Source organism: Saccopteryx bilineata, chromosome 2 (assembly GCF_036850765.1).
Source record: "Saccopteryx bilineata isolate mSacBil1 chromosome 2, mSacBil1_pri_phased_curated, whole genome shotgun sequence".
Classification (NCBI taxonomy): Eukaryota; Metazoa; Chordata; class Mammalia; order Chiroptera; family Emballonuridae; genus Saccopteryx; species Saccopteryx bilineata.
The window spans coordinates 23,490,682-23,514,302 of NC_089491.1; the positions used below are offsets into that span (position 1 = coordinate 23,490,682).

The following is a 23,621-nucleotide window of genomic DNA, read 5'->3' on the forward strand; positions in this document are numbered from 1 at the left end:
TGACCTCACAGACAAACTGAAGGTATAAAGTGAAAATCGGTATATTCAAAATAAATCACTTGGTTACCAAAAAGAATGTAGGTATTAGAATAAACACATTTTTAAAAAAGCTCAGCCCTGGCCGGATAGATCGGTTAGTTAGAGCATCCTCCTGACACGCAGACGTCGCCAGTTCGATCCCCTGTCAGGGTACACACAGAAACGGATGTTTCTCTCTCTCCCCCTTCCTCTCTCTAAAACGGGTAAATAAAAAATAGCTCACATAAGATATATACTTGAATTTGAACTTAAAAATAATCTTGGTTTATTTAACTCTTAGTAGGGCTTAGTAATTTTCCTTCACTCGGTAGTCCTAGTTCCTGAGCATCAGAAACCGACACTGGGTCGCAGTCTGTCTCTAGGAGAGCAAAGGCGCCCAGGGAGCCTGGTCCGCGGCGGCCCCCGGCGGCCGGCTCGCCCGGGACTGAGTCAGCGCCGGGCCGAGAAGTTCGGCGGCAGGCGCAGGGCGGGGCTTCTTCCCGCCGACTCCGAGCCCGGCGCTACTTTGCCGAGTCCACGTCTCTTCCTTTGGACAGGCGTGTTTCTTCAGGTCGGGACCAGCCAACGTGACAGCCATAGGCCTTTCGAAAGGGAGCTCCGGCCCCGCCTCGAGGATCTCCCCCGGCCCAGCCCGGCAGAGCCCCTCGCGGACTGCAGCGCGTGGCTCTTCGGGGCAGAGGCCGCCGCACGCCTCGCTTCTGGGCGCCGAGCGCAGCATCCCCGGCATGGAGACCGGCTCGGACTCAGGTCAGAGGCCCGCGCGTCTGCCCCCCGCCGGGGCCGCTGCGGGCTGCGCCGGCCCGGGGCGGCGGGGCGGCTAGGCCGGGCCGCCCGCGCAGGCCGCCGCGTGCCGGGTCCGCGCGGGGAGCGCTCCCGGGCCGGCTCCGGCTCCGGCTCCGGCGCGCGGGGCGGGCGGCGGCAGGTGGGCAGGACGAGCCGCGAGCGAGCGAGCGAGCGAGGGCGGGCGGGCGCGCGGCGGGCCCGGCGGGGGGGCCGCTGGGAGGATGGCTCAGCTCTTTCTAAATATAAAACCGGCGTGAGTTGGGCGAGCGCGGCGCGGAGCTGCAGAGCCGCCGCGCGGGCCCGGCGCACCCGGACGCGGCCGAGTGACAGCCGCGGCTCCGCAGAGGCGCGAGGCTGCGGGAGCGCCCCGTTCGCGACCTCGCGGGGGACGGCGAGAGCGACGCGTGCAGCGAAGAGGACGTAGGCAGCGGCGGCGGGCGGGCCTCGTGGGCGCCGGGCGGCCCGCGCCGAACGAGCCGAGGCCCCGGGCCCCTGTCGCACCGCGAGCCGCGAGCCCCCCGCGCCGCCGGCCCGCGCCCTCCCCCTCCGGCCCCTCCCTCCCGCCGCGGCGCAACATGGCTGCGGCCGCCGCCTCCGCCTCCCAGGACGAGCTGAGTAAGTGCCACGGCGAGCCTGCGGTCGCGAGCCGGAGCCGGAGCCGGAGCCGGCGCAGGGCCGGAGGCCGGAGGCCGGGAGGGCCGGGGCGCCGGGCCGGGTGGGCGGGCGGCGGCCCTGGGACTGGGGCGCTCGGGCCTGGCAGGCGGGAGGGGCGCGGGACGCCGCCGCCGGCGTTTGTAGGCCTCAGGTTTGCACCGTCACGTTGCGAAATTGAAACCGGAGCCCCAGGCGGAGCCACCTCTGTCCGCGATCCACCCCGGCCCAGGGTGGGGGGAGCCCAGCCCCTTGCCCGCGGTGCCTGGACTGGCGGGCGGGCGGACGGGCCTGACCCAGGCTGGCGGGTTGTGTCAGCTCATCTCCTCTGATCTCCCCGTGGCCTCCGGGTCCCAACTGTTGGGCGAGTTCTAGAAATAGAGCTTTCAGGGAGGGGGAGACGCTGCCTTTCTGTGACACCCCAGAAATTGGAGGAAAGGCCAGGAACAGGCGATGACCCTCAGGTGGAGCAGGAAGGACGGGACGGCAGAGAGGGTCGCGGCGCTAGGCGCAGGGGAAACCACGGGGTGACAGCGCTTTCAGAAAGCAGAGCCAGGGCGCACTCGACCGTAAACGTTGCAGTTTTCCAGGGGACGGCAATCCACGTTCGGGGAGAGCGGTGGTCACCCTGGATTCCAGGCCGCCACGCCTGCCGCCCGGGGTTCGCCTCGATGCTTTGTGGGAAGTGTAGTCCCAGGGCGTCGCAGGCCCACGCTGGGGTCATAAAAACTGAATTTTTCTGGGACGTGGAAGATAATTTCTGATTGTGTTGGGGTGGTTAGATGAAATACTTTCGGTTGAGTTTTCTTGTTGTTGTTTGTTTCCTCAGTGCCGCCCTTCAGTTTATGACAAAAACAAGAGGGGTGTTATTTAGGGAGACCTGCGAGTTTTACAAGGAATGAAGAAGCGTGGGTGAAGTGTCCCAAACTTTGTGAAGTTTCTCTTGTTACAGCACCTTCTGACTTTTCCATATGAAAGTAGTTATAATCTCTGTTTCTTTTGTGCTTGGCAATTTAAAGGTGCTTGTATGTGCGTGATCTCACTTTTACCCTCATAGCAACCTTATGAGACAGGTTGGTAGGAATGAATCCTTGTTTTAAAGAGGAGGCAAGTTAAGAGATTGAGTTCCTTGCTGTTTTAACACAAAAGTGGCTAGCAGGAGTAGTGTTTGCTCATTTTGAAGCTGAAATGGACAATTGGTGTGGCCCTGGGCAGGATGGAGAGTCTGAGAAGACAAGGTCTCATGGTGCATTCATACTGTTGTGCAACCATCACCACTGCCTATCTCCAGAGCTCTTGATCTTGCAAAACTGAAATTCCATATACATTGAACCCTGACTCCTTTATTGCTGCCTCCTCTCAGCCCCTGGCAACACCATTCTACTTTATGTCTCTGTGATTTTGATTACCCCACATCTCTCACAGGATTTGTCTTATTGTGACTGGCTTATTTAACTTAGCATAAAGTCCTCAAGGTTCATTCATATGGTAGCATGTGACAGGATTTTCTTCCCCTTTAAGGATGAATGCTATCCCATTGTTACATATATATCACTTTTCTCATCCATTTCATCTTGATGACCACTTGAGTTGCTTGTATGTTTTAGCTATTTGAATAATGCTGCTGTGAACACAGGGATACAGATATCTCTTTGAGACCCTCTTGCTTTAACTTCTTTTGGGTATATACCCAAGAGTGGGATTGTTGGATCATATGATAATTCTATTTTTAATTTTTGAGGAACCATCATACTATTTTCCACAGTGGCTGTACCATTTTATGTCCCCATCATCAGTACACAAAGATTCCAATTTTTCCATGGGTGCTGGAAAAGTTAGGGACAAATAGTTCCAATTCTTGCTTTTCCAGTGTTTTATTTGGTCAGATTATCAGTCGTGGACCACAGATATCTGTTAATTTGATGTCTGTATTCAGGAAAGATTCAACATTTGGCAGTTTCATACCTTAGAATAATTTTACTTGAAGTCACACACATATATATCGTCTAGGAAGTTTCAAATAAACCACTTTTGGTTTCAGAATTGCTGTAATAAAAGGATAGCTGGCAAAAGATGCTTTTAAAAATTCTGCCATAAAAAAGAGCTAAGTACTGTATCTGGAATAGTCACTGGCTATTATTTCTGAGTAGTAGATAATAATAAAAGCAAACTATTTGATGCCAGCATTATTTTATTCCTAATGTTTTATTATAAAAGTCTTCAAAAATAAAAAAGTTGAAGATAAGCACCCACATACCCACTACTTAGATACTACATTTGATATTTTATTAGCTTTGCTACATATGTCTGTCCACCTGTCAATCCATGTTTTAAAATTTTATTTTAATTATTTTTTTATTCAAAAAAGATTGTGGTAAGATACACATTAAATTTATCATCTTAACCATAGTTTAGTGTACAGTTCCTTGGCATTATGTACTGAGTTCATTTTTATTTTTAATTCATTGCAAAGTAAATTGGAGACATCAGTACACTTCTCCCTAAATATTTCAGTGCTAGCCTTAAATGCTTTGTTTATGTACTCTCATTTTCAAAGTAATCCGAAAAGGTAGGTAAAATTATTGCTGTTTTATGCAGTGGAAAACAGGCTTTTTAGGTTCCCAAGCTCCCACAGCTAGGAAGTGGTAGAGTTGGATCCCAGGTGTCTCAGACTTGAATGTACATTCATACCAGCCTATAGGCTGAATTACCTCTGTGTACCACAGTTACAGTGTTCATGCTGATGAAAAGAGAGTCAGATGCTTTGCTAAATTCTCTGCCAAATGTTACTTTAATTCAACTATTTGACTACTACTTAACATTGTTAGGTACCAAAGAAACACCAAAGAATTACAATACTGTTGAGAAGAAAGAGAAGGAATCATATAAATGGATATAAGTGAGGATCAAATTATATGATTATATATATGGTATAGAATAATACTAAAGTAATATTACCATCTCTAGTTCCCAGGTCTGTTATTTAGACATGTGTAGCTGGTAACACTGTGTTTCCATAGATTCAAATAAACATTTTTTTACCTTTACATTTGACATGATATACATGTTGTAAGTTTAAATTAAATTTATCCCAGCTTTCAAATGTATTTGCCATGATACTTTGCAGGAACTCCTGAGAAGCAGAATTGACTGTTAGGGTTGTCTTACTCTATTTTTTGGAGAAGTATCATTGATGTATGAGGGTTGGCAAAAGGTAAGCAGGATAATCCTGAGTTGGGATGTGTTAGAATTTATTTTCACAGATGTCATGTAGGGAGTTAGAGGAGGGCATGAGGGATAAATGGTGACAGACATAGACTTGACTTGGTGGGGTGAACGCACAATGTGCTGTACAGAGATGTGTTGTAGAATTTTGCACCTGAAACCTGTGTAATTGTTAACCAGTGTCACCCCAATAAAATCAATTGAATTATAATCCCCCTGAAAAAGATATGTCACTTTGAGTTAGATATTGTAATAGAATAATAGTAAAGCTTATGTTTGTTGAATGCTTAACCGTGAGTTCTGATCACTTTGTACATATTAACTTATTGAAGCCTTACAGCAGTGTTCCCTGTGAATTTGGTGCTCTTACTACTTCTCAGTGGTGGGGCTTCCCTACTGTTACAGAGTTAGGCTTGAACTCAGATTCTCTGATTCCTAAATTTGTTAATCCTTCTCTACCACTGGACTTACTTTCTGCAAAGGGAAAATACACAGTTTGTACCCAAGATCAATATGGCTTCCCCTGCTGGTCATGTCTTGCTAGCTTCTAGAGGAAATCTGTAGTGTATAAAATGTGGTAGTATTCTGATGTATTTTGAATAGAACATACTAGATTTTGAGGTAAGTTGCCAAAATCGAGAACAATTAGTTCTGACTGTTATAGGCAGCTCTGAAATTTAGTTTGTGAATTACTTAAGGTTACAGTCTGTTGTTTTCTTTATATATATATATATATATATATATATATATATTTGGAATGAAATGAAATTCAATGCAGGGCATGAGGGCTAGTTTTTCTTCTAATATTATCCTCTGCCAGTTCATGGAAAAGATGACATTGTAGTTATATTTTAGCAGTGGGCAGGGAGATTCTTGACAGAGAGTGGGAAGCATTTGAGACTTTTTACCTGGTCAGCTGTTGAGTGGTTTCATATTCTGAGCTTTGTAATTATAAGGCATCTTTAGTACCTGATCTTTGGGATAAAGACAACTCATGAAGGAGTAACAGCCTGTAATCTTAAAGCACACTGAGACTATCCAGTTTGACCATTTGACATAGCCATGGGAAAGTTTAGTTGCACAAGCTGGCCAGATAATCAGCATGTCAGATACTTCTGAGAGAGTCTCCGCCAGTGCCAAGCTAAGACGTGGAAAGCTGTGTAGGCGAATATGATTCTGTGGGCATACTGAGATGGTTGCTTTAATGACAGCCACCCATGCAACTGAGCAGATTATTGGCAAAAGGCTAAATAAAATAAGCCACTTTCATTTAAATTTTGGTTGCTTAACCAAAAAAGAGTGTTGAAATGTAAGATAATGGTATTTCTGTTTTTTTTTTTAATTTTTTTTAAATTTATTTATTAAATTTAATGCAGTGACATTGATAAATCAGGGTACATATGTTGATAAAACATCTCTAGATTATTTTTTTCTGGTTTTTTTTAAAATCAATTTCTAATTTTTTACTTTCATCCCATTCTGTTTTGCATTATATTTTCAGTAAGCTGTAATATTTAACAAAGGTCAATGTCTGTGAGAATAGTAGGCGCTAAGGCATTCGACCTTATTCAGAAGCTAGATGTTAAAATTGTAGGCACCGCTGGTGTGCTCAGATGGTCTGATCGGTGTTACTCATCTCTGGTTTCAGGCCTAGCCAGTCTCTGCCTTGATACTTGCCATCTTATTGCGTTGTTTCCTCCACATATTTATCAAGTCAATAAGCAGACTTTAAAATTGAGTGACTCAGTTATGGTTCTGTCCTCCCAGGGCTTAGAATTCAATGTAGAGACATATTTATATGTAAGTATAAAAAACTGATACAAAGTATGATATGAAAAATGCCTAACGCAGTTCTTTGGAAATGTCAAAAGAGAGAGTAGCACTCCAGCCTAAGGAAACAGTAGCTTGAGCTAAGAAAGAGATTTGAGAATCTTGTGGATTTCCAGAGAAAGTTTGAGTAAGTCTGATGTGTTGCAGTGCCGGTGCTGCGGCTGCGGGAAGTCCTGGGGAAGGAGAAAGATTTGGAGTTTGAGACTAGGTCCTTTCTACTCTTTAGGATTTTGGATCTTGGGCAAGTTACCTTTGTAAGTCTCAGTATCTTTATCATAAAACTGGGATAATGAGAAATACTCATAGTCTTGTTAGGATTAATGTCTGTGAAAACGCACTGTTTAAGCAATTAAGTTCTGTATAAATTATTATTTTTAGTGTGTGTGTGGGGGCAGCCGGAGATGAAGCTGGGAAGATAGGTGGAGACCAGCCTGTATGGGAATGCAGCACAGCTAGTTTGAACTTTGTTCTCTAGACAGTAGAGAACCATCAAAGGCTTTTAAGCAGAGGTGTAACATGAGTAGATCTGTTTTATAAGGATAACAGGTGGTAGTGGTGTAACATTGATTACAAGGATCCAGAGACTGAGAGCAGCAAGACTAATTAGGAGGGTGTCACAGTGGCCAGGGCAAAGAAGTTTAGAGTCTGAATTGGGACATTGGTAAACGAAGTTTAGAGTCTATATTGGCAGGGAGGTAATATAATTTAGAATCTCTAAAATAGGCAGAAATTATTGGCTAAGTAGATAAGGGTTATTCAGGAGAGGAAGGAGTTAGAGATGATTCCAAGAATCTATATGAAAGATGAGAAGTAATGGATAGTGTAGTCTCTAGACAGATATAAGGAGGTGGAGGTGAAAAAAGGGGAGAATAATTTTGTTTGTGTTCAACAATGAAATTATTTGTTAAATGAATGAATTGAATTATTGTGGCACCCATACTGTTTAGGGAAACTTTTGAATTGAGGCTAAAACCTCTGGCATTAAAGTCAGAGCTGGTTTTGAATCCTGACTCTACCACTTTTTAGTTAATGTTCCTACCAAGAGACCTAACTTCTGGGTCTTGGTTTTCTCATCTGTAAAATGGGATAATACTAAAACCTATTTTACAGGGATGTTATAAGAATGGGAAGAACTTAAATGCATGCTAAGAACTTGGCACAGTGCTAGGCACGTGGCTTGTAGGTGTGTAAGAACTTTAGTTCTGAAATTTGGGGGAGTGTGGGAATGATGGTGGAGTCCGGCAGTGGACAGATTGTCCAGAGGACGGCTATCTGGGAGCTGTGCATATGTAGTGAGGAGAAGACAAAGGAGGCAAGGGGAGTGGGAATGTTAAGAGAGGGTGCAGGCTTCCAGGGTTATGACTATTAACCATTTACATTCTCAGGTATAATGTGCTAATAACATGTGTGTCTACTTACTAATATTCTTCCTGTAAAACTATTGTAAAATTCAAATAATTTCTTTTAATTTTAACTCAAGGTTTTGTATGTTTATGATATATACATATATATGTACATGTATGATAAAATATGTTATATTGGTATTAAAAGTTTTTAGTCTTCTGTGAATAATTACCAGTGTATTTTAATAAGTATTAGCATATTCTACCTATTAAATTCTATTTATGAGCATATTTCTTACTCTTTCTCCAGTTTTGTAATCACTATAATTTTTCCCCTTATTCTGAATTTGCAAAGTGGGGCATCAGTTTTAAAAAATGGTAGCTATGAGTATAAGCTTTTTAATTGTTTTTTTTTCCTGGTGTTCTAAATAATAGATTCTTTATACAATTGCATATGTACAAGTGGATGAACGTACCATTGGTGATCCAGAGGATTTTTGTCAAGACTGGATAAACATGTATCACATTGATTGTAGAGGTTAGTAGATTTAGTTCCTTAGGATGTGTGCATTTTTTGTAGTAGCATTTAAAAATGCATTGGTTATCAAGCAGCAGTTTCCCCGCTTGATTTGCATGGGCTTTTGTCCTTTTCTAGCTGTCCTAAGCATCAGTTCAGTTCATGGTAGTTTGTATAGACCTGAAGCCTCTATTCTCTGTCATCACCTAAACATAAATTTTAAAAGTTGGCAAGAAAAAGAAAAAGGTAAAACTTAAAGATGTTACTTAACAGTATGCACAAGGAAAAGGCTATGGGTGTTAAGTTTACAGTTAGTATTGTCTGCCACAACCACAAACCTTGATTTTGCTTGCTCCAGGAATGTCATTATGGAGTTAATTGTTTTATTTGTGAAAAGAGGTATTGAGAGAGGTATCATTCTTGTAATTGGATAGTCCTAATTCTGCCATTTTGACACACACTGTGATGGAAAAGCCACTTGATGCCACTTCATTCTGAGACCAGCAAGAGTATAGTGTCAGTTTCACTCTTGGATGATATTGGATGGTCCTTTGATTGAAACTCTGTAGGTTCAGATTGTAATTCTCAGATATCCTAAGCTCAGTATCCAGTGAGTACCTGGGATTTTGTAGCTTCAATCCAAAGGTGCATTTTGTTGCTATCTTCTAATTTAACTACTGGGTTCCCCTCCCCCAGTACATTCTGTTTTTCAGTATGTATGCTGCTGATGGTGGTGTATGATACCTTAATTCATTTCGAATTAAAAAAATTATTTTTTATTGATTGCTTTCAAAGAGACAGAGGAAGAGAGAGAGAGAGAGAATGTTGTGTGTATGTGTGTGAGAGAGAGAGAGAGAAAGAGAGAGAAAGAAAAGCATTCATTTTGTTGTTCCCCTTAGTTGTACACTCACTGGCTGGTCCTGTATGTGCCCTGTTTAGGGATTGAACCCACAACCTTGGTGTCTCGGGGTGACACTCTAACCACCTGTGCTAACTGGCCATGGCCGTAGGTAGAATTTTGAGAGATGAAATGAATGGAATATTTTATAAACCAGTTTAGCCTCAGAACACTTTTGCTATTTTACGTATCTTCATTCCGTCACAGAGAAATGGAAAATTAGAAGGTTGGAGGAATTGTTTAGAAGAGAAGTGAAGACATTGTTTATTCGCTCTGAGATTCTAAAAGCTTTTGGGCCTATAATAGATGTGTTAATGTCAGTACAATATAGTGAAGGCAAAAAGGTCAAACCACAAATGCTGGGATTTAAACAGTGAGTTAAATGAAGAACATTTTAGAGTTTATACATCAAAATAAGCATTGTCTTAAGTAATTAGCTACTTTGGATGGATCTCAATTATCATATGCTTGACTTGTATGTAGTTTGAAGTCTTGCTTAATATATACTAACTCCTCTAAGCCAGTTTTCATAAGCTAATCTCTCTGCTCATCAGTTTACTAACACTGATTTCTAATTGGGTATCTGCTAGTACTGGTTCTGGGGGAAATAGTCTCCTTGGGAGTTAGGAGTGTTTTTAGACCTCAGCGCATCTAGAGTCTGGCACTTACTCATTAAATTTATGGTACGGATGTGGGCTGTTGTCTCCTCTCAACCCAGGCTTGCCAAGCTAACCCAATGACTTCTTCCCTCCGCGTGCGTGCGCGCGCGCGCGTGTGTGTTTGTGTTTGTGTTAGGGGAAGGGAGGCAATGGAGGATGATGGGGTTTGTGAAGGGGGGAGTAGCCTTGCTGTGGCTGTTCGGGGTTGGTTGGTAGGGGGCTTAAAGTAGCCTGACATCATAGGCAGATGGCTAGGACTTCTAAAGTGGCAGGTGAAGAAAGACTTCCCTAGTGTGTCCTGATGCAGGGTTTTTGTATTGGAGTATCGGCCTGGGCCCTGGCAGTAAGACTGGTGGGCTAGGGCACAGGAAGATGGCCTGTCTGATTGCCATCTTTCTGGACGGAAGGGGTGTCAGCAGGGACTGTGTTAGCAGGAACCTCTTGTTCAGGACCTTGCCAGCAAGGGTTCTTATTTGTCACCTCCTTGGGCTGCCCTGGCTGCAAGGAGGCAGCTCCCACATGACCCATGATGGAGTCTCTTTCTGGGAATGGATCCTCTCCTCACCTCTGACTTAATATATTTGTGTTTAGTGCTGGACTTCCTGAGATTCTCCTTTTTAAGTCCATTTGCATTTTAGGAGTTCATTTTAAAAAGATGGGGGAGGAAGCAAGCCTGTATTTAAAAACTAAGGCGAAGAGATCACAATTCTAAGCATTAATTCCTAAAGAAGTATCCTGCTGACCTTGTTTAGGTTTTGGCAAGTATTAATTAGAGTGGCAGTTAGTGAACTGAAATGGTATGTGGGAATCAATAGATGATGTGGACTTTAACTGCCAGTCAGTGCCTGGTTAGATTTATAATTTACAGGATTTATCTACCAGAAAAGATTGAGTATTACAAACAAAATGTAGATGCCAGCTAGAGCTTCCTTATTCATCACAGATTTAGCCTCAGATTCCTAATTGCAGATATTGTCAATGTTCAGAAGTATTTGTTCTTCCCCATCACATTTAATTTTTGTGAATTTCCTATAATTTAGTTTACTTTTGTATTCCTTAGCTTCTGGGTTCCCATTTCTGAAAATGTGTTTTGGTTTTACCGGGGTCAACTTGGACACGAAACTCCTGTTTCACTGGGACACACACACACACACTCCAGATCCCCCTTTCCCAAGCATTTCAGGAATTTAGTTAACTCTTGAGGATGTGATGAGTCATGTTTTTCCTCCCTTTCACTGGTCTGTCCTCCCTCCCTCTCTTTTTCTTCTCTGCAATAACTACTATGCTCCTCCTGATTTGAATCAGAACAGTTCTGCCATACAATCAGACCTTCTGGAATTTCTCTCTTTCTCCTCCTCTTCCTTTTCCAAAAAAAATCCTAAGTATGTATAGTATTAACAGTCCCTTTTCCAAGAGGTTCTGATGTCAGGTGTTAAAAATTGCCACCAGTCCCTCCTTTCCCTTACTGAAGATGTTAGTTGTATAGACTTCTAAATTGCTTTTCTAATGCAGGAAAGTATTCTTTCATATATTCAACAGGTATCTGAGCAACTACTCTCTGCAAGGCATTGAGTAAAATGCTGGGATACCAAGAGATTATTATGTCTTTGTTTCTCAACCCAGGAAGCTCTAGAAATGGGTGGAGCAGATGAGAGAGTTTGGTGGAGTAAGAAAGATTCAGGTCACAACCTGAAGAGTTTTTATGGTCTAGGGCAGGGGTCTCAAACTCAACTCAGCATGTGGGCCGCAGAGCAAGATCACAGCCGTTCCACGGGCCGCACTAGGTCTACAAAAGGCAACTGTTACGCAACACTTTTCTCACTGCAGTTGAAAACAAAAAAAATCAGTGCAACAAGCACAATCGTACATGCAGTTTACTCAGTGTCACAAAACGACCAGAAACTGTAGTTCGCATCACAACTGCTGTTAACTAAGCTAATATCTAGCTAGGATGCTAGAGAAATGAAAAATACAAGTAGGCCCCTAGGCTTACTTAATTTTATCCAAAATATTTTGAACTTCGTGGATTAGTCTGTGGGCTGCACAACATTGTTCGGCGGGCTGCATGCGTCCCGCGGGCCGAGAGTTTGAGACCCCTGGTCTAGGGAAAGGAAAACGGCAGTTTCATCGTACACAGGCAGTGATAACAGGCGGCAGGAGAGATGTGGAAAGGTCGGTGCGAGTTTGTAGGACCAGGATGGGGTGTGTAAGTGTGGAGCATGTTGGATTGGAGCTGGACTTTGAATAGGAAGGATTTGGGTGTGAGATGAAGAGATGGTTGGGAGAGTATTCCTGGTTGAGGGACTGTTTGGCAAAAAGAATTGGGCCAGGATATAACAGTACAGTTAATAAGCTATTGCAGTTTGGATGGCAGTTGGAGAATGGATACATGGTTGAAAAGGTCCCTTGAGGCTAGAATGTTAGGAAGGGCTTCCTCTCTAATCTGAATTCATCCTATACATGTGCTGGCTGCTTAATTTTTAATGTATTTTTATAGAAGCACATCTTTTTTTCCTCTTTAGCAAAGACCTTCCATTTGTACTTGCACCCAGCTATTAGCTAGCTTAAGCAGAAATGGGGCACTTACTCTGAGGAATCAGGGAGTCTTACAGAAACAAGCGGGGCCTTCAAGAGGGCTTTGGAATGAAGGACTAGAAGTCATCCAGTTCTTCCAGCTTCTCTTTGCATCTTCATGCCATTCTTGCTGCAGACCAGCTTCTCCAATTTTGTGCTCCACCGGGTAGGCTGAAGATACCCATGTTGTATCTCTCCTGGCATGATCTTATAGGTCCAGGCGCTCAGAGAGGCTTGACTCTTTGATTCCAATTCTGAACCTGAGGAAGGGGTGAATTGAGTGTTGATCAGGGTATGAAGGCTTAGAATCATCTCCCACTTTCTCTGCCTCAACCTTACTGTAATTTAGCATGCTAGAAGGAACATTGGGTTTGGAGTTGGACTGCCAGAAGTTTGAATCCCAGGTCTGCCACTTACTACCTTTCCAATTGTGGTCAACATTCTTAATGAATTTAGGCACTGCTTCTCATCTGTAAGTTGGAGCTTGTATACTTACTTCAAAAAAAAGTACTTTAGAGAGAGGTATTGGGTTCTAGTGTGTGTTGGGATGGTAAAGACCTTTCTAGGTTTAACCTAAAGGTTTGTGTCTTGTTAGCTTGGCGACCTTTGGTTAGTCAGTTAGATCCAGAGCCCAGTTTTTCAAGCATAAATGCACACAATAGCTGCCCACCTCAACACCTTTTTTTGAGGCTCAAAAGGCCATGTGGGGCTGGCCTGTGGTGATGCAGTGGATAGAGCATTGATCTGTAAAGCTGAGGTCACGAGTTTGAAACCCTGGGCCTGCCCACTCAAGGCACATATAACAAGCAAGTAATGAACAACTAAAGTGAAGCAAGCATGAGTTGATGCTTCTTGCTCCCCTGCCCCTCTGTAAAATCAATAAATTAAATCTTTTTTTTTTTTTTTTAATTTTTTATTTATTTATTTATTTATTTTTTACAGAGACAGAGAGTGAGTCAGAGAGAGGGATAGACAGACAGTAACAGAGAGAGATGAGAAGCATCAATCATTAGTTCTTCATTGCGCGTTGCAACACCTTAGTTGTTCACTGATTGCCCTCTCACATGTGCCTTGACCGCGGGCCTTCAGCAGGCTGAGCAACCCCTTGCTGGAGCCAGCGACCTTGGGTCCAAGCTGGTGAGCCTCGTTCAAACCAGATGAGCCCGCACTCAAGCTGGCGACCTCGGGGTCTCGAACCTGGGTCCTTCCACATCCCAGTCCGATGCTCTATCCACTGCGCCACCACCAGGTCAGGCCAATAAATTAAATCTTAAAGAAAAAAAGCCATGTGAAACTGCTCTGTGACTATAATATATGTACATGTGTGAATCAGAAGAAAGTAATATCATTAGGGAGAATATTTCCTTGTGAAATTATCCTGTGATAGTCTATTATATTTCTGTGGTAACTTGACAGATCTTGCTCAAAATAGCCTTTAGCTTTAGGTTATTAATTGATTTGTGATTCAGTAGGCAGGAGTCTAGGTATTTTCAGCTTTCCCTTTCAATTGCAGCTACCAGTTAAGGCCTCTAACTTGATCTGTAATTTCAAACTTAACCTCCATATTCAGAAACAATGTTTTTTTGTAGAATATTCAAGCAACTTAAAAAAAATCTGAACCCTCTCACCCTGAATGACATCTAACCATTTTCTCTTTTTTTTTTTAATTTTTATTTCAAGTCTGCTTTTTTTTTTTTCAGAGACAGAGAGATAGTCAGAGAGAGAGAGAGATAGGGACAGACAGACAGGAACAGAGAGAGATGAGAAGCATCAGTCATTAATTTTTTTTTTTTTTTTTTTGCGACATCTTAGTTCATTGATTGCTTTCTCATATGTGTCTTGATTGTGGGGCTGCAGTAGACCAAGTAATCCCTTGCTGGAGCCAGTGACCTTGGGTCCAAGCTGGTGAGCTTTGCTCAAACCAGATGAACCCGCGCTCAAGCTGGTGACCTCGGGGTCTCGAACCTGGGTCCTCCACATCCCAGTCCGATGCTCTATCCACTATGCCACCACCTGGTCAGACCATTTTCTCTTTTTAAATCACACAAATTATTCATACTTATGAAGTAAATTAGTGATGACATAGAACAAACCAAAAAAGAGAACCCTGCTGTTCCACCACCAGGGAATATGCGCTGCCGTGCAGTCCATTCTTTTTTTTTTTTTTTTTTTAATTTTATATTATTGATTTTTTTTTTTTTACAGAGACACACAGAGAGAGAGAGAGTCAGAGAGAGGGATAGATAGGAACAGACAGACAGGAAGGGAGAGAGATGAGAAGCATCAATCATTAGTTTTTCGTTGCGACACCTTAGTTGTTCATTGATTGCTTTCTCATATGTGCCTTTACCACGGGCTCAAGCTGACGACCTTGGGGTCTTGAACCTGGGTCCTCCGCATCCCAGTCCGACACTATCCACTGCGCCACCGCCTGGTCAGGCGCAGTCAATTCTTTTTGGCAGTGTATGCTTTCCTTGCATACTTTCCAAGGAATGGAATGGTTTTTAAAAAATTTTTTATTGATTTTTAGAGAGCAGAAGTGGGAGAGAAAGAGAGAAACATCGATTTTGTTGTTCCACCTATTCATGCCATCATTGGTTGAGTCTTGTGTGTGCCCTGGCCGGGGATCAAACCCCGCAACCTCAGTGTAGGTTAGAGGGATGATGCTCCAACCAACTGAGCTACCCAGCCAGGGCCTCCAATGAGTGTTTTGTTGTTCAGGTTTCCTTGAAAAAGTGACACCTCTAAGGAAACTGATTAACCCTTTGAGTAGTAAGTTTTTTTCATGCTTGCTGACCCCCAGGAGTGAGTTTTTTCCAAAAGATGAAATTAGTTCCAGTTTTATTAACTTAAAATCATGTTTGTGTGATAACCAATTTATGGAAACAGGAAGAACATACATTTGCCTTTTTTTTAATGTTGCCTTACACATTTTTAAAATAAATCTATTTTACTCTGGATGGTCAGGAGGCACGAGGACATACATGAACGTCTGTACTACTCAAAGGGTTCATTGCTTTTTATTTTTTTCCTTTAGTGATGATGTGAGTGAAAATCCAGTAGTGCAGCCTTTTCTCCTTAACTTAGAAGTTAAAGTTGTATTTTTTGGAGAGATCTGGAGAATGAGTGATTTATGTGCACAGTTTTATTTCTCAGGAATAATGACCCGTTTTTGGAAATATCAGTGACTAAAGGTGGATAACACTGAAGTGATGTCCTTACTTTTTTTTTTTTTTTTTTTTTTTTTTACAGAGACAGAGTCAGAGAGGGGGATAGATAGAGACAGACAGACAGGAACACAGAGAGATGAGAAGCATCGGTCACCAGTTTTTCCTTGTGGCACTTTAGTTCATTGATTGCTTTCTCATATGTGCCTTGACGGGTTCTAGAGCAGACTGGGTAACCCCTTGCTCAAGCCAGCAACCTTGGGTCCAAGCTGGTGAGCTTTTTGCTCAAACCAGATGAGCCCATGCTCAAGCTGGTGACTTCAGGGTCTCGAACCTGGGTCCTCTGTATCCTAGTTCGACGCTCTATCCACTGCGCCACCGCCTGCTCAGGTGATATCCTTACACTTTTGTTGGTTATTCTTCATTGGAGGGTGGAAGGAGAGAAGGTCTTTTATTTCACTTTGGATAGAGACACTAAAGACAGGTGAATAATAATGAATTAGATAATTATTTAATGGAAAAGTAAGTGAATATATTTATCTTTAGTAGTTTTTATCCCTACATGAATGTAATGGTTGATATAATCTAATCTGGAATTTTTTTTGTTTTGTTTTGGGATTTAATAATCTCAGTGTTTTTGATGTTTTCTTTGAGACTAAACAATTTTTTAAAAATGAATTTATTTATTTATTTATTTAAATGTTTTACAGAGACAGAGAGTGAGTCAGAGAGAGGGATAGACAAGGACAGACAGGAACAGAGAGAGATGAGAAGCATCAATCATTAGTTTTTCATTGTGTGTTGCAACACCTTAGTTGTTCATTGATTGCTTTCTCATATGTGCCTTGACCGCGAGCCTTCAGCAGACCGAGTAGCCCCTTGCTGGAGCCAGCGACCTTGGGTACAAGCTGGTGAGCTTTTGCTCAAACCAGATGAGCCCACGCTCAAGCTGGCGACCTTGGGGTCTCGAACCTGGGTCCTCTACATCCCAGTCCGACCATCTATCCACTGCGCCACTGCCTGGTCAGGTGAGACTAAACAATTTTAAAGACTTTTTTTGAGCATTTTTGGTTTACAACACAATTGTGAGGAAGGCACAGAGATTTCCTATTACCTCTTGCTCCCATCCCACCATTGCATAGTCTCCTGCGTTACCAACATTACTCACCAGAATGCTACTTGTTTTTTTTTTTTTTTAACCAAGAATAAATGTACATTGACATAATGTACATGTATGTAATCACCCAAGGTTCATAGTTTATATTATAGTTTGTTCTAGGTGTTTTCTATTCTGTTTGTTTGGACAAATATATAATGACATACATCCACCGTTATCTCGGAGGAAGTGTTTTTAGTGCCCTAAAAATCCTCTGTGCTCCCGCTGTTCATGCCTCCCTTCTCCCAACCCTTGGCAACCTCTGATCTTTTAACTGTCCTCGTAGTTCTGCCTTTCCAGAATGTCATGGAGTTGGAAATGTACAGTACATAGCCTTTTCAGGTTGGCTTTTTATACTTAGTAATAATATACCTTTAAGGTCCTTTCATGGCTTTTCATGGCTTGATAACTCATTTCTTTTTAGCACTGAATAATATTCTACTGTCATGCATCAGTTTATTGACTCATCTACTGAAGGACATCTTGGTTGCTTCAAAGTGTTGGCAATTATGAATAAAGCTGCTATAAATGTCCATGTGCAGTTCTTTGTGTGGACGTAAGCTTTCAACTCCTCTGGGTAAATACCAGAGTCCAGTTGCTGGATTGTATGGTATGAGTACGTTTAATTTTGTAATAAACTTCCAAACTGTCTTCCAAAGTGGCTATACAACTTTGCATTGCCTCCAGTAAATGTTCTTATTTTTCTTCTGTATTCTTTATTTTTCATTTTTCTTTTTTTAGAGAGAGAGAGACAGAGACAAGAGACAGAGAGAGAGATGAGAAGCACCAACTTAAACATGTGTCACTTTAGTTGTTCATTGATTGCTTCTCATACGTGCCTTGACCGCGGGGGTGGGGGTAAGCTACAGTTGAGCCAGTGATCCCTTGCTCAAGCCAGTGACCTTGGACTCAAGCAGCGACTTTGAGCTTCAAGCCAGCAACCTTTGGGCTCAAGCCAGTGACCGTGGGATCATGTTGATGATCCCGTGGTCAAGCTGGTGAACCCACATTCAAGCTGAATGAACCCTGTGCTTAAGCCTGTGACCTCGGGGTTTCGGACCTGGGACTTCAGCATCCCAGATTGATGCTCTATCCACTGTGTCACCGCTGGTCAGGCTATTCTGTATTCTTTAAAAATTTTTTTCTATTAATTGATTTTAGAGAGAGAGGGAAAGAGAGAGATATACAGAAACAGACAGAAACATCACTTTGTTCCTGTAGATGCCCTGACTAGGGATCGAACCCACAACCTTCACATTTTGGGACGAGGCTCTAACCAACTGAGCTCTCTGGCCAGGAGTGTTCTTCTGTGTTCTTTTTTTCTTTTTTTTTTTTGTAACAGAGACAGAGAGAGAGACGGATAGGGACAGACAGATAGGAAGGGAGAGAGATGAGAAGCATCAATTCTTTGTTGCGGCACCTTAGTTGTTCATCGATTGCTTTCTCTTTTTTTTTTTAAATATTTTATTGATTGATTTTTTTTTTTTTTTTTTTTTTTTTTTTAGAGAGAAAGGAGTGAGAGAGAGAGACAGAGAGAGAGAGAGAAGGGGGAGGAGCAGGAAGCATCAACTCCCATATGTGCCTTGACCAGGCAAGCCCAAGGTTTCGAACCGGCGACCTCAGTGTTCCAGGTCGACGCTTTATCCCACTGCGCCACCACAGGTCAGGCCAGATTGCTTTCTCATATGTGCCTTGACCAGGGGGCTACAGCAGACCTAGTGATCCCTTGCTCAAGCCAGCGACCTTGGCCTCAAGCTGGTGAGCCTTGCTCAAACCAGATGAGCCCCACTCAAACTGGCAACCTCGGGGTTTCACGCCTGGGTCCTCCGTGTCCCAGTCTGATGCTCTAGCCACTGCACCACCGCCTGGTCAGGCTCTTCTGTATTCTTTAAGGTTCTTTTTAAGCTTTAACATTTTGTGATTTAAATTATTTCCTTATCTTTGAAACATGTTTCAAGCAAACCTGGTTTTAAGCAAGCAAATATTTAAAAATATGTGGTCTGTATATTCATTAAAAAAATGTATTTATACTGAGGAATATTTGAAGAGTACATGAAAGTATAGAGAAAACTTATTGATATATTTTCTTTCCCCTTTTTATATCATTGTTTCATAAAACAATTATTATGGTATATATTCTTTTTAAAATAATGAAATATTTCAAGTATGAAGAAGAATATAGAGAGTAATCTTAGCAACCATTTATCTTTGATAGATATTTACATTTTAAAAATTATTTTCTTTTTTTCTTTTACTGACCCTGTGACTGTGAGCAGTTTCTTACAGGTATTCTTTGCTTGTCTCTCCCTTGGAAGAGTTTTCCTCCAGGACTATGATACATGAATTGTGGTCTGGGGACTGAAGAATTACTTCTTGTAAATCAACTCTCATTGTGAATTTATTTAACATTTCTTACCCTAGCAAGACTTTTGCAATGAAGGAAGAAGTATCCCTTATCTCTTTGCTGCCTGTGACAAACATTGTACTGCTAGGTTACTTTGAAAGCACTGTTTTCGGGTGTGTTACCTGCTGTAGAATCGCCAGGTTGAGGAGTATGTGTCTCTTCAACTTGACCAAAAACTTGTTCTTCAGAGATTGCATCAGGTACACCTGTCAGCATGAACTCAAGTACTTCTTGTTTTGTTTCCATATTTTTTTTGGCCAACATTTGGTACTATTAGTTCTGTGAAGGGTGTGAAATTCTATCTTGTGTTAATTTTGCATATTACTGATCAGACTCTTTGAGCATCTTTTTTTTTTTTTAAGATTTTATTTAATCATTATAGAGAGGAGAGAGAGAGAGAGAGAGAGAGAGAGAGAGAAGGGGGGAGGAGCAGGAAGCATCAACTCCCATATGTGCCTTGACCAGGTAAGCCCAGGGTTTTGAACCGGCAACCTCAGCGTTCCAGGTTGACGCTTTATCCACTGCGCCACCACAGGTCAGGCTTGAGCATCTTTTTATGTGTTATATTTAGTATATGGGGCTCATCTCTGAACTGCTTGCTTATTCAGATATCATCCTTTTTCAGTGTGCAGTGACCACATACGTGTGTGATAAACCTGCACAACGTGCTTGCCTCTTCCTTCTTCACTATACCCATGACCACCAAGCTCTGATACATAGGAGGGTTTCAGTAAATACTGGCCTGAGTGCATGAGTGATCTAGACGGGGGAGGTGGTGGTCCACAGTGAAAGCAGGAGGGTGCTGGGCCCTGAGGATTGCAGAATTAGGCAAGCAGGGAGAATTGAGAGGAGGTAAGGTGACCTGCAAGTTGACACATTTGGTGGTAGCTTCTTATTTGCAATAACCATCTTTCTGTAATGTTCTGACCTTTGAATTTATTTTTGTTTTGTCATAAATAATACACCTGAATGAGACAAATTCTTTTGTCCTTTTGGTGATTCTCTCAAATGTAGCTGCTTATAGTATATGTAGCATAGTTCCCTATATGTTGACAGTTGCATATTATAGACAAGGATTTTTATATATTTATTTTTAAAATTTATTGAGTTTGGGGAGAGAGGAATGGAGAGAGAGAGAGACATCGATATGTTATTCCACTTATTTATACATTCATTGGTTGTTTCCTGTATGTGCTGTGACAAGAGTTTGAATCTGCAACCTTGGTATATCAGGATGACACTCTAACCAACAGAACTACCTGGTCAGGGCCTAGGCAAGGATTTTAGACTGAAGGTCAGAAGACCCCATTCTATTTCGTGCTCCACTGCTAATTATCTCTGTGACCTTAGGTGAGTCCTTGAAAACTCACCGTGCTTTTTATTTTATTTTATTTTATTTTATTTTATTTTTTTCATTTTTCTGAAGCTGGAAACAGGGAGAGACAGTCAGACAGACTCCCGCATGCACCCGACCGGGATCCACCCAGCACGCCCACCAGGGGTGATGCTCTGCCCACCAGAGGGCGATGCTCTGCCCCTCCAGGGCGTCATCATGTTGCGACCAGAGCCACTCTAGCGCCTGGGGCAGAGGCCACAGAGCCATCCCCAGCGCCTGGGCCATCTTTGCTCCATTGGAGCCTTGGCTGCGGGAGGGGAAGAGAGAGACAGAGAGGAAGGTGCGGCGGAGGGGTGGAGAAGCAAATGGGCGCCTCTCCTGTGTGCCCTGGCCGGGAATCGAACCCGGGTCCTCCGTACGCTAGGCCGACGCTCTACCGCTGAGCCAACCGGCCAGGGCCTTATTTTATTTTTTAATTAAATTTGTTTTTTTTGTGACAGACAGAAAGAGAGATAGGGACAGACAGATAGGAGAGCGATGAGAAGCATCAGTTCTTCCTTGTGGCATCTGATTTGCAAGTTGATTGCTTTCTCATATGTGCCTTGATGGTGGGTGGAGGGGGGGCTACAGCAGAGCGAGTTACCCGTTGCTCAAACCAGATTCCATACAGTCATGTCTAAGATCCCACGCACAAGCCAGCGACCCCACGCTCAAGCCGGTGAACTTATATTTAAGCTGGCGACCTTGGGGTTTCGAACCTGGGTTCTCCGCATCCCAGTCTGATGCTCTATCCACTGCACCACCGCCTGGCCAGGCCTCGCCTTGCTTTTTATGTTGAACAGTCTTCAGACTCTCCAACTCTGAGTCTAGTTGAAATCTTTTTTTTTTGTACAAGTTTCAAAATAATTTTTTTTTCTTGACTTAGGTGGTAGTTACATAGGTGTTTATACTAATTCATTTAACTATATTTAGGTTTTGTATATTTTTCTAAATTTTAAGTTTCACAATGGAAAAGATTTAAAAACAAAAGCCTAGGTTTCCTACACTCTTCCACGTGCCCCCCCCCCAAATTCTAGCTGGATTAGACTTGAATGCAGAAAGCAAAATCATAGGAGCTAGAGGGAAACACAGATAAATATGTATGTGAGAGGTCTCTAAGACCACGCCCAGGCTCAGTGGTTTGCTGGGAGGGTTCACAGCGCTCGGTGTACATTTGTACTCAGGGTGAAGAGTGGTGATGGGCAGAGGACACAAAGCAGAATCAGCGAGGGGAAGGGCCCACGGGGAGTTGATGCAGGGGGAAGAAACCAGACGCCAGCTTTCTAGAGTCCTCTCCCAGTGAGTCCCACAGGACGTGCTTACTAATTCCTCCAGCAGTGAGTTTTGACAACACGTGTGGTATGTTGTCTGTCAGAGATACTCAGTGTTTGCTGAGCATTTTTATCTGATGCTGATCACGTTGGCACTTTTTGCCTAACACGTACCAAAATTCCAAATTTCCTGAAGGAAAGCAGATGTTCAACATAAACCGTATTGTTTGTATATAAACAGTTTGGACACAGAGAGTCACCCTGATCAGTTTTCAATTGATGGGAACCCTCCTAAAATGCAGGTTTCCACACGTCAACCAAGGGCCAGCTTTGGCAAGTATAGACTTCTAAGGGGAGCAGTCTCAGGCTTTCTGTGTTAACTCTTTTCTGCAGAATATAATATGTTTTACAATCTTAGAGTGAAAACAGGCATTTTTAACCATGACTAGAAACTCAGAAGCCATTAAAGGAAGGAATGATAAATTTATATTTTAAAAACGTAGATATGAAAAGAAAGTGCTATAGAGTCAAAAGGCATACTAGGAAGAAAGTATTTGTAATGTACTAATGAAAAGAGATTTTTCAATATACAGAGTGAGGCATAAGTAGGATTACAGTTGTGAGTACGTGAAACAGGGTTTATTCTTGTATTATTTATTTATTGTTTTAGTGACCTGGGGGCTCCAGCCGAGCCAGTGACCTCTTGTTCAAGCCAGGGACCTTGGGCTTCAATCCAGCAACCATGGGGTCATATCTATGATCCCATACTCAGGCCAGTGACCCAGCACTCAAGTTGGTGAGCCTGTGCTCAAGCCAGCAACCTTGGGGTTTTGAGCCTGGGTCTTCAGTGTCTCAGGCTGACACTCTATTCACTGTCATGTCTGATCATGCCTGGTATTATTTATTAATGTAATATTTTCCATATGAACAACTGTGAGCCTACTATTGCTCCATCCTGTATAGAAGCTTTTACAATCAAAGGAATGTTGAGTAGTTTGCTGAAGAAGATATTAGTTCAAATGACCAATAAATATTTGAAAATATATTTTCCCTCAGTAATAAAATAGATATAAAGTAAAAACAGTGTGATCTTTTTTGACCTATCATATTCAGCTGATAATGATTATAGTCTTTGTAAGATTGATTACACAGTGTAGGAGTGAGGATACGGAAACTGGTATTTACATATACTGCTGGTGGTATAAATTAGCACAGTCTTTTTGAGGGCATTTTCCCAAAGTCTGATATGTCTGCCCTTTGGCTCAGCAATTCCAATTTAGAGTTTTAGCTTATAGAAACCTGTACAAGAACACAGATACACATGGCTAAGGATGTGCTTTAGTCGCAGTGGTTGGCAAACTCATTAGTCAACAGAGCCAAATATCAACAGTACAACGATTGAAATTTCTTTTGAGAGCCAAATTTTTTATACTTGAACTATATAGGTAGGTACATTCCTTATTGAGGTAGCGCCCACTCGTGGTATTTTGTGGAAGAGCCACACTCAAGTGGCCAAAGAGCCGCATGTGGTTCGCGAGCCAAGGTTTGCTGACCTAGGCTTTAATACATTATTTGTAGTAGTATAAAACTGGTAATAACACAAACAGGGGGTTGGTGAAATAAATTGTACTACTTCTGTACACAAGGTTGCTATGTAGCTGTGCTCAATCACCTTTATAAAGTGCTATGGAAAGATATTTAAGTCCTGGCCATACAGCTCTGTTGGTTA

The 23,621-nt window shown here is 42.6% G+C and overlaps 1 protein-coding gene across 5 annotated transcripts in view; it reads left to right on the forward strand.

The window, feature by feature from the left end:
• Positions 1–426: 426 nt before the first annotated feature.
• The window catches only part of ECPAS (Ecm29 proteasome adaptor and scaffold), a 123,498-nt gene continuing 100,303 nt past the window's right edge, over positions 427–23,621 (forward strand). The window contains exons 1-2 of one of the 5 annotated variants that reach the window (XM_066256533.1): positions 427–786; positions 8,307–8,409. In XM_066256533.1, the coding sequence (XP_066112630.1) occupies positions 8,388–8,409 (22 nt within the window). In that variant the 5' untranslated portion in view covers positions 427–786; positions 8,307–8,387. Of the gene's footprint in view, positions 787–874; positions 1,438–1,805; positions 1,938–8,306; positions 8,410–23,621 lie in introns of those variants that run through there. The other 4 variants (XM_066256532.1, XM_066256534.1, XM_066256531.1 and 1 more) reach the window with 4 other exon arrangements.